General features: G+C 45.3%; 1 protein-coding gene across 1 annotated transcript; it reads left to right on the top strand.

Annotated features, from left to right (window-relative positions):
• Positions 1-219: 219 nt before the first annotated feature.
• On the top strand, positions 220-9,140 carry LOC135547356 (zinc finger protein 507-like). Its single transcript, XM_064976321.1, has 7 exons — positions 220-316; positions 1,464-3,619; positions 4,113-4,230; positions 4,674-4,785; positions 6,404-6,508; positions 6,982-7,116; positions 7,279-9,140. The coding sequence occupies exons 2-7, from the start codon at positions 1,466-1,468 to the stop codon at positions 7,691-7,693; spliced, it is 3,039 nt and encodes a 1,012-aa protein (XP_064832393.1). The 5' UTR covers positions 220-316; positions 1,464-1,465; the 3' UTR covers positions 7,694-9,140.
• The last annotated feature ends 2,393 nt before the right edge of the window (positions 9,141-11,533 follow it).

Genomic DNA, 11,533 nt, shown 5'->3' with positions numbered 1-11,533 from the left:
CATCCAAACTGTTTTCCAACAGATATTATCAATAAATCCATTCCAATAAGGCATGACATAAGGTATAGATACAACATCCTGCTGAAACAAGGATCGTATCGCTCAGTGGATTTTTCTGTGGGACTCTGATTCTGTCTCAAATTACGACAGATTCCATCTTGGTCACCTGACCAGTTAGGCTGGAGTCACGTGATCAGTGCTCCATCCTCGCCATTTTACAGTGTGAGAGACAGAGGCCACCTTTATTGATAAAGGATAAAGCATATTTTTTTGTATTTTGTTCTGAGGCCAAAGATCTTTCAGATTTTCCGGTTCAGTAAGTACTTAGCTAACTGACACAAAAGTCGCATTGACCCTTTGCTTTGGTATTTATTAAATAAGAAGCACATTAAATAGCTAGATATATTTTACAGTGCGTTGGGTGAGAGACTCGTGTGCTACTGCTAGCTTAGCTTATAGTCAAGCGGTTGGCTTGTTGTCATGTGCAGTGCACGTCCTGCCCCTTTTTCCAGATAAATAATGCATGTCTCTAGCGTTGGACTCCATGTTCTCGACACAGCTGCGCGATTGTTGTGGCTATGTAACCTGCATTTTGCTAGCTAAGTTAGCTAGCTATAATCTTTTACAGATCATTATTTTGCTTTCGTGAGCTAGCCGGAGGCAGAGTCAACCCACCACGCCTCCGCGAATTAAATGTTATTTTTAGCCCGTTCTGTCAGAGGGCAGTCCTCCTAGTCATGCACACATATCGATGTCCCTGTTCAACTAGTTAGCTAGTTACTAAGCCAAAGTGGTCTGCTAACAAGTTGGCTACCAAACCCGAGCAAAAACCTTATTTGTGCAGTTTGTGGATTGCACGAGCAACTATTTGCCTATCCAAGGTCTTTGTCACTTTTGCAGAAGGAGCACTAGGTAGTAACGTTATAGTACTGCAGAAGGTTCAGAGATATTTAGGCCTAGGCTATTCCTTAAAAGCAGAACCCAAAGAAAGGGGAACCTGGATTGCGGTCAAAGGGGAAAGTGTGGTACCAATTGCAGATATTATGTGCTTAACCACATGAATGTCTTCCTCTGTGACACTGGAAAATAACCCTGCATCCTTATTCAATTATCATTGATCCGCTTGACTGAATTACCACAGCGTTTTCTATCAACTGGAATACTTGGATGGTAAAACTAAATAACTCTGATTGGGACTTTCTAAGTTCAGTACTGTACTCTGTGACCCCCGCTGTGTTTTGCACACTGCCAAAAACAGTAACACAACAGGTTTCTTTTTCAGTGTAAGCCTAAACACATTTGTTTGTGTGTGACTAAGAAGGAAAGAGGAACATTTGCAAAAATAGCAATACCATATCTGCAGGAGACACATTAACAGAGTTTACGAGCCATGATCATATTTCTGTGCTATGCATGCAAAGCTGATTGTGGTAGTTTTAACAGGCTTGTTTTGCTTTCTACAGGCATGGAGGACAGCAGTGGAGTTGCCATCTTGGTCCCCCACTCTAGAGGCCAACAGGAGTCTGTCTTCATCCCTGAAAGGGTGGAAACGCCCCCAGGTACCCTGATGGAGCCTAGGGATGATGACCAGGGGCAGCAGCAGAAACAGGCTGCAGACTCCCTCATCGAGGTGATCGAGAAGCTCAGCAAGATCGTGGAGAAGCGCCCGCGTCGATTCACCCTGGCTGGGAAGAAGAGAGCCCTCATGTCCTGTGCCTCCGTCAGAGTCCCAGAGATCAGGGAGGGCAGTGGTGGGTCCTCCTCCTGCAAGAGAGCCCGGGAGTTGGAGGAAGAGGTGAAAGATCAGAAAATCCAGCCAGACAACAGTGCACCCGCTGGCAGCAGTAGGACCATCACCTGTTACCAGTGCAGCCTGTGTCGGTTCCTGTCCCCGACCTTGAGCCTGCTGAAGGAGCACCTGCGGCAGCACGATGAGCAGCACAGTGACCTCATCCTCATGTGTTCTGAGTGTCGCTTCACCTCCAGCCACCAAGAGGAGCTAGAGGCCCATGTCAGGCTCCACTTTGACTGCAGCAACTCTAACAAGAACCCTGTATCCAGCCAGCAGGCCAGCGAGGGAAATGAGGGGTTAGGGATGGGGGGTAGTGTGGAGGAGGCTGTGTTCAAAACTGCCATGGACTGTGCTGAGGAGATCCCTGCTAAGAAGAAGTGGTACAGCTATGAGGAGTATGGGATATACCGCTGCCTGATCTGCAGCTATGTGTGTGGACAGCAGCGAATGTTAAAGACCCATGCATGGAAGCACGCAGGTCTGGTGGACTGCTCTTACCCTATCTTTGAGGACGAGGCAGTGGCACCAGCACCTCCTGTAGTTCCTCCTGCAGAAGAAGCCATAGTAGTCCTCACCCCGGTCCCAGAGAAATCTCATAACCTCAACAAGATGTCCACATTCCAGATCGACCTCTGTGCCCCTGTGGCGGAATGTGGGAATGAGGCTGTGACAGAACCGATCACAGAGGAGAGCCCAGTGGAGGGGCCATATCCCTCTAAAGACCCTGTCACTGAGGAACCAATGTTGGAGGTACAGGTGACCACAGAGACTGAGGTGGAACCTATGCAGGACTGTTGTCATATTACCAGTACAACAGACAGCCTCCTGTCGTCAGCCCAGAAGATCATCAGCTGCAGCCCCAACAGTGCAGACCATGTCAATGTCATAGTGGAACGACTGCCCTGTGCAGAGGAACCTGTGGCCACCCAGCCCCTCCCCATCCTTCCCAGCCCAGAGGTGGGCAGAGACAAGAGCCTGCTGGCTGCAGAGGAGGCGGGCCATGTGGAGACCCAGCCAGTGTTTGTTGACAAGGACGGGCAGCAGGAGGTTTTGATTGGCTGGAGCAACAGTGAGAGGCAGCAGACCACCACGGACCCTCCACATGACGAGAACGCTCCCCCAGCCCGCAGGAGGACCCACTCTGAGTCTCTGAGGCTTCACTCCCTGGCCGCTGAAGCCCTGGTGACCATGCCTATGAGGACAGCGGAGCACATCAGGAGCATCGTGGGTCAGGGCTCCCAGAGCCCTGACACGGGCCAGTGGCTCCTGGAGATGGCCACGGCTGCAGCAGTAGCAGCTGACAGAGCCCCTGCAGCAGTAGAGGAGCTGACCGGCATGGGCAGCGTGGGGGCAGCGCTGGTAGACCTGGAGTTGCAGGGGTCCAGAGAGGACGGGCTGGCCGAGGGCCCCGCCAAGGCTGGCATCAGCCTGTCCCTGCTGACGGTCATAGAGAGGCTAAAGGAGCGCTCGGACCAGAATGCCACGGACGAGGACATCCTGAAGGAGCTCCAGGACAACGCCCAGAGCCAGCACGCTGGGGAGGTCAGCGCCTGTGGAGGGGGGGACCCGGGTAACCCTGGTGGGGGTCTGGTGGACTACATCCCTGGCAGCGAGAGGCCCTACCACTGTCGCCTGTGTCGCTACAGTAGTGGGAACAAGGGCTACATCAAGCAGCACCTGCGAGTACACCGCCAGAGACAGCCCTACCAGTGTCCCATCTGTGAACACATTGCCCTGGACAGCAAAGATCTAGAGAGCCACATGATCAACCACTGCAAGACCAGGATGTACCACTGCAAGGAGTGTACTGAGGCCTTTTATTACAAAGTGAGTAGAAAGACTGAAGAGATAGAAATTAGGACAGACTGTGTGCCTCAATGTCCCTGATAAGAGATTTATTATTGAAGTGGCGCCTCCTCTCGGAGAGAATATTGCTCTTGAGTTTTTGTTTCTCGATGACCCAAATTACGGTCATAAAGATAAGATGAGATGAACTGATTGTAGAAGTGAGAGTTGAGATGGAAGTTTTTTTCTGCAGCATAGTGCTGGTTGGTGCAGTGCAGCAGGGGAAGTTTAGTTTGATTCAGGGAGTAGAGAACGAGCCTATATTGATTTCATTACTTTCATGAGACGCCTCGCCCGTTTCTGCAGACCTCATTAAGTCCATCATAGAATTCTGTGGGGTTTTGAACTCCATAGATATCGGATATCTCTTTTATTTTTGTTAGGAGAGGTGAGGGTAGCCTGTGTGCTTTATGTTCAGCCCTAGAAGATCTCATTAAGTTTTTACTTGTTCTTTTATCACTGACGCTTTCCACAGAGTCAGCTGAGGAACCACGAGACAGACCAGCACGGTTTGGGCGACACCGGCGCAATACTAACCCCTGTCACTGAAACCACGGCCACCGCGGAGGGATCTGTAAAGATGACAGACGATGGTAAGGAAATGTGTCAAATGTGTTTTTCCAATGGAAAGAAGTGGCGGGCGCTCGACCAACACGAGTCGAGATGCAACCCCCAAAAAAACGTTTTATTAATTGGAAAAGTGAAATGGGCGATGCTCGCTCACCATTAAAAATGTTTTATTTTGGCAACTATTAAAAGCTTGATATTTTGGCCTTCATCAATGGCCTTTTTCTGAACCAACGTCAAGCCTTTAATAAAAAAAATGTTAAAAAAAAGCTTGAATACAATTGTTTTTAATGGTGAGTGTTGCACCAAGTGCATTTTCCAACTTGAACAAACACGATTAGTCTTTTTACCTTAAATCAAAGATTTCACACCAACTATCCTCTCTACTACCTGTTTTGGTTGTTTCATTTTATTGGTACCGCATCCTTTGTCCACAGTATTTAATGTGTACTTTTGTTCCACTCTCCAGACTCCATCAGTTCGCAGAAGGTGTACAAATGTGACGTGTGTGATTACACCAGCTCCACTTACGTTGGAGTTCGCAACCACCGGAGGATCCATAACTCTGACAAGCCTTACAGGTTGGTGCTGGGTGTCTACTGTCTGTGTGTTTTTAATAAGGTCAATAGGATTCGTCATGATTGCAGTCTGGATTCCTTAGGACTTGACATTCAAGTAAATTTTCCAGTGGCACACTAGGCCAGTGCCAACTAAAAGCTACTGGCCTGAATTGGGGGAAAAAAACACTGGCCCGGGCCAATATCTCACAGGATAGTTGATGATGCGTGCATAATTACAATATCAGGTGATTTTTTTTCTATCTTTAATTTGTGGGATGAGCAAGCTAGCCTATAATAACCCACCCTCCATACACACATAATACAATTTGAACTTGACTATCATATTCACATTGATTGTTTTGAGGGAAAGTATAAGACCTTTGCTCAAGAAGGCTACAGTTGTAGGGCCATATGAAAATCTTATTAATATTTTGCTTAATTCCGTTTTTGTTTTTCCAGGTTTCTGAATTTGTTCAGGTTTTCACTCTCAAAATCACACTTCTTTTTGTTTTTATTGAAAGAGGAAAAAAAACAATTCAATGTTCAAATTCCACAACAATGATTTAAATCACATCAGTAGACAATTTTTTAGGTCTGGTAAATATTTTAGGGAGGGTGTTAGGCATTGTTTTCCTAGTGGTATTTCTGTACTATACAATATAGGGTTTGAAAAACCAATGCCCTCCCGATTGATACTAATCATCATGATATCATTCTGCCAGGTAGGCCTACTTTGCAGTCACCAGGAAGTAATTTTTTTGTGATGACTGAATTTCGCAGCGCAAAGATTCAACCGAGACTTGGGACCGTGTCTGCATACCCATTGTTGCTTTAGTTAGCATTCACAGGTCTTACCTAAACGTCTTACTTACCGGCGTCGTTCTTCTGTGAGGTGCTTCACGCGACAACCAGTTGAGAGCTGCGTGCTCTTGCTGCCCGACAGATGATGCCGCTCAAACTAGGCTAGGTTAATTTTAGTCATCCAGAAATTCACCGCTTTCCATGTTTCCGATGACATAATCCTATTGCTCACTCAAACCCATTAATAAAATAGAATGTCAATGTTATGATGCAGATCTCCAGCAGGGGGCAGTGAGTGTTAGGTAAAGATTAACATTGGCCGCAGTCTACAGCTGGAGTATTTCTCACACCGCAGCACCCGTGTAAGCGGATCGGCCTTGTACTCGAGGCGCCGTCAGATGTCTGGGGGGGGGGGTCTTATTCTCTAACGCCACACACAGACACACATCTAGTTTGTTTTGATGTTTTCCCACCATAGACCCTCAATAGAGCTCTTTCATACAAGGGAGTGCAGTCTTTCTACCCTTATGCTTTGGTATCCTTGACACACTTCAGACCGTTCCACAGAGAAGCGCACGCCTTTTAACTAAGGCCATCTTATCCATTTGAGCCACACAGTGTATCGCATCTCTGAACGTCGTGCTTCCAGTTACACTTTGAGCTTCGCAACAAAATAGCCGCCAAGGCAACAATGTGGCCCTCCAGGCTTTTCCTGCTGTACCAGCCGAAACAGAATAGTAAGCCGAGCTTAAACAGCCGAGCACAACACAAACTGTCAAACAACTAGTCCTGTACAGAGATATTCCCTCCAACTCTGGCCCACTCTCTGGTACTATAGGTGCTGCAGCTGTGACTTTGCCACGACCAACATGAACAGCCTGAAGAGCCACATGAGGAGACATCCCCAGGAGCACCAGGCTGTCCAGCTACTGGAGCAGTACAGGTGAGGACCAGGTCAGGGTTCAGCTTCTGGAGAGGTACAGGACCGGCTCGGGTCATAGAGGGAAGAGCTGGGCAGGGGAGTGGGAGAGGTAGAGAAAGTAGGCCAATGTGCTTTGAAAGAGTGTGGGGATGGAGGAAAAAGCTGAAGTGTAAGAAGAACCCATCTCATCGACCATCAGAAAGAACTCCTACTGAACTCTCCTTTTAGTGTCGATATGGAGGATGTCTGGGTATGTAGAGTTGGCTGGAGCATAATGTAGAGCAGTACAGATAAGCAGTATCAGAGCATGTGTGCCACTAGGTCTTTCCCTGCGGAGTCTTTAGTGCAGCTGATCCCTTTTGATATAATGGAGTTGAGGGGATTAAAGTGAACCCCGAGTAGCATATTAAATCAGCTGCTTCTGCTGCAGACTTGAGCCCTTTCTTTTCTCTCTTCGTCTTCCCCACTCTTACTTATTCCTTTTGGTTTTTCAGGTGTTCACTGTGTGGCTATGTGTGCAGTCACCCTCCGTCCCTCAAGTCTCACATGTGGAAGCACGCTGGCGATCAGAACTACAACTACGAGCAGGTGAACAAAGCCATCAACGAGGCCATCTCCCAGAGCGGCCGGTGAGTAGGGGGTGATGGGGATTCTGAGTTTTAACGGTCTGCCTTTACCATCTGAAAATCTTCTGGTCAGACTGAAGCCTGTGTTTGGGTCTCAGTGAACAGGGATGTGTAGGGTCATGTCTTTGTCTTGATGGTGATCCTGCTCTCTCTCCCTGGCTGTAGTTCCCCCAGTGCCCCGCAGAAGGTTCCAGCAGTGGGGGAGGCAGTGGCAGAGCAGTCAGGTGTGGTGCAGGGTGGGAAGGAGGACCCAGCCCCTCTAGCAGGAATCCCTGTGGACAGTGTGGGAGCTGGCTCAGGGGCATCAACAGAGCTCATCCAGTGGTCCTCCAGAGAGCCTGCCCCCCAGAGTGAAACCCCCCAGCACAGCCCCCTCGGGATGGAGGGGGTCCAGTCCCGGGCCGGCATGGAGTATTGTGTGCTGCTGTTCTGCTGCTGTATCTGTGGCTTTGAGTCTACCAGCAAGGAGAGACTGATGGAGCACATGAAGGAACATGAGGGAGACATCATCAGCATCATCCTGAACAAGGAGCAGCAGCAGGGAGCAGCCCAACCAGCAGAGGGCAGCACAGCACAGTGAGACAGCATTTAACCCCGTACCCCTCCCCTTACCCCAACAGAGAGCCAGGAACCTACCCCCTCACTCAGAGTAACTTAAGTCTGACTTAACAGGGAAGTACTGTACCTTGCATCTTGTTTTCTGGTTCTTAATTCCATGTACTTAACAGAAGGTTACAAAAAGTGTCTCTGTTGGAGCTCAGACGTATAGAAAATTGGAAAATTCCAATTTCAAGGATTTGCAGTAAAATGTTATACCTGAACAAGTTCAGACACGTTTAATACCTCAGCAAACAGACATTTCCGTATTTACAAATGGAGCTCAGTCCATTTTACTCAGCAAACATATATTGACCACATGGCAGCTTTTCTATTCAAATATTTTAATATAATTTAATATATTTAATCCTTCACATTTATAGTTTATCTGTGGCACCTGCACTAGGCTGTACAGAGATGCCATCTACTTGCATGTTGTGTTCATCATAGCTATATTTATATTTTAATATGGGTTAATACAACCTGGTCTCAGAGCATTTCGTATTATTCTGTACGGAAATCTGAGACAATCGATATTGTACATTTTGCAAATTCTTAACAGCTGTTAGCCACCTAGCGAGAATTCGTAACATAGGATATGTTTAGCAAATTTCATAACATATTGTATGTTTTGCAAATTCATAACATATAATATGAATTGTAATTCGTAACATATCATACAAAATGAATGGTGGACTACCACAAATTAATACATACCATAAGAAACATAACCTATCATACTAATTTGAGTGTCCTGGATTTACCTTTTACTATGTTACGTCTAGCCTATGAGACCAGGCTGGTTATTAATATGTATCAATGTAGGCCTATGCGTGTTGGTTTCCGTTATGTCGAAGCGAAGGAGATGCCTTGTTTTGTTCAATTCACTGTTTGATGCTATTTTGACCTATTGGACCTCTGGAAAGTTATGGTAATGATGGGTCACTTGAGGGTGGTTTCCTAAAGCTGTAGGATAGATAGGCTGGCACAAGTTGTTGTTTTACCAATATTCACTACAGCATCAAGGGCTCTTGAGGCAGAAATATGTTTGGGCGGAATCTTTACGCTACGATCAGTCTATTATGGTGCATATTAGTGGTTGCGCTAGACCCAGGTGTAATGGTGGTGAGATGGTAAATGTACATCCATTGAACTTTGATTGCAGGCAACACCCAACTGTGTTTAGCTTTGGCTACTTATAGTTACTTTAGTGAAAGTATTACTGTTCTGATTACGATAATCTTTTCTGGATTCATGTTTTAGTTAAATAATTGCCAAGTTTATCACTTGAATATGTTAAGCAATTTCCAAAGTTTCTCCATATAGGCCTAGCACTTGTAGATAATGGATAGATGGAGTGATTGACATCCTAGCACAGAGCAGTGTGCTAGTATACTAAACCTTTGTGAGAACAAATGAATAGCAGTTTCAATAGTTCATTAGTAGCCTGTCTCTAATCTGTGCTGTATTGACCAATAGCAGAGGTTTATATATGACCAGCTGTTCAAGTGATAGGCCTATAGGCTACTGTAGACTGACATTGAATATGGTGTTTTCTGTTTTACTACCTCTGCTAAAGTGTTTCCGAACTTCACTCACCTTTCCATTTAGTTTCACAGTAAACATGCTTGGTATGCAGAGTGGTGACATGGAAATCATTTCCATGCCCTTACTGTTTTAATGTAGACAGATGGGTGTAGGAAATTATGATCAAATTAAATATCCATAATTCATGATTTCCGGATTTGCGTTTGTGTAGCTCAATGTATCAAATACATGTAATCATTGTCTTCTGCACGCTGAAATTCTCATTTATAATGGCAGATTATTATTGTCTCACGTTCATTTACAATTCAAAGTACTAATGTTAGGAAGACCGTGACGGTCTGCATTTAAACCGCACTTAATTCCCCCACCCCCCATTTACATAGTTTGCATTTTAATGAGTGGTTGGGTGAATTAAAGCAAGCGACAACCAGGGAGAACCTCATGCTGATCATAGATTATATGTGGCAGAACTTGGCCTATCTAGGTTTATGGCCGCCACTTTTTGTATGATTCTACTCATGGACGTACTGTAGTGCAGCTTCTTGCTGTGTCTTTCTGGGGGCCTAATGATCTTCTTACCTATGCAGACCATGAGAGAGAGGGGATACAGTGGGGGAAAGGGAACTGACTATGGGCCTAAATGAATTGATTTGGTGGTTTTGGGTCAGATGTGTAAATAGTTTTGGATAGATCTGACATCATATTTCTTGTGGGAAAGCTTCAGGTTATTTTAATGTTCATTTTGCCCATGCGGAGTTGGCTAAATGTGTCATTTGTGAAGCCAATTTGTTATTTCTGTAGGGCTGATCTTTTGTTTGTTGGTTCGGTATTTACATTGTCACATGTAGGAAATTGAAACCTTAGATCCAGGACTAAATCTCTTTGTTTTATGTGTCGAGTGTGAAAAACAAACCAGAGAGCCTCGAACCTACTACCAGACCCCGTTCAAACGCACTTAAATATTTTTGTCTTGCCCGTTCACCCTCTGAATGGCACACATACAATCCATGACTGAATTGTTCTAATACATTTGTTCAGTAGCTTATGTCCGGTCTGCTGGCAAGATTGTATACTCAAGTAGGTATACTACCATGCTTGTTAATCTCCTATACTCCTTGTTGGAAATGTTAGATTTCAGATGGAGACGCATCCGTGTGAGTAGTACCACTCTGTCTCCCCCGGCTTTCATTTCAGAAATTAGGCTATGAACTGACATTTTATTTAAAAAAAAAATTATTTTACCTTTATTTAACCAGTTAAGAACACATTCTTATTTTCAATGACGGCCTGGGAACAGTGGGTTAACTGCCTGTTCAGGGGCAGAACAACAGATTTGTACCTTGTTAGCTCGGGGGTTTTGAACTTGCAACCTTCCGGTTACAAGTCCAACGCTCTAACCACGCTACCCTGCCGCCCCATGAGAACCTGGATGGGAGGGGAAAGTTCTTTATAGGGTATGTGACATCTGATGTGGATGATTTGGACATGTTCTTTGTTTGACTAACCAAATCTAATCCCCAGGTCCCTACTCATTCAACTGCAGGGGTGCCATGTGATGGGTAACTGTCAATAGATTGTGAATTTTCAAAGACATTTTACTGTGATATTAATGATCATCCTGTCAACGTTTGTGCCTTTTTGATTTGAGAGTCTCTTGTAGTCATTCGATAGCTATTTGTTATAGGCTATGTTTGCCCGTGGGTGTTGTTGTGTGCCCATCTGTTCAGAATGATGTTCCCAGGAGGTCGTGGGTGTTATTCAGTCAAAGCTGAATAGCCTCTGTAACACCACCCCTTTCTCTGTGATGTATCCAATCACTTGGTACTGTAATTTCCCACTTGGGTGCACGCTGGTTGGATCAATGTTGTTTCCACATCATTTCTTAAAATGACATTGAACCAACGTGGAATAGATGTTGAATTGATGTCTGTGTTCAGTGGGATGGGTCTGTACATAAATAGTTGAGATACTGTAGTATTGCAAACTTACTTTTTTATAATCTATTTTTAAATATATTGTAAAGAAAAAACACTAAGTCCATTTTTTATATATATAAACAAATTTGATAACAATTTGGAAAATGGCTGTGCTTTTTAATTGACTGTAATGTATTTGAGGGGAGTGTGTGTTTTACACTGAGCTGCATGCATTTCTTGCCAAAGGAGAAAATGTGATATCTCACTTACGCTGTTCAGTGCTTACCGTGCTTCAAGTTCAGTGTGATGTGTGGACACAGGATTCACTCCGTTAGGCCACAGAGCGATGCTTGCTATCT

Source organism: Oncorhynchus masou, chromosome 1 (genome assembly GCF_036934945.1).
Source record: "Oncorhynchus masou masou isolate Uvic2021 chromosome 1, UVic_Omas_1.1, whole genome shotgun sequence".
In the NCBI taxonomy this organism is placed as follows: domain Eukaryota; kingdom Metazoa; phylum Chordata; class Actinopteri; order Salmoniformes; family Salmonidae; genus Oncorhynchus; species Oncorhynchus masou.
The sequence above is the reverse complement of the archived record's forward strand: the minus strand, read 5'-3'. Positions and strand labels throughout refer to the sequence as shown.

What these genes read in the sequence shown, in the direction of transcription:
- LOC135547356 (XM_064976321.1), top strand. Translation starts at nt 1,466, where the DNA reads ATGGAGGACAGCAGTGGAGTTGCCATCTTGGTCCCCCACTCTAGAGGC. An exon ending in TGTAAAGATGACAGACGATG is followed by an intron (nt 4,231 to 4,673) that starts GTAAGGAAATGT and finishes TCCACTCTCCAG; the next exon opens with ACTCCATCAGTTCGCAGAAG. An exon ending in CAGCTACTGGAGCAGTACAG is followed by an intron (nt 6,509 to 6,981) that starts GTGAGGACCAGG and finishes TTGGTTTTTCAG; the next exon opens with GTGTTCACTGTGTGGCTATG.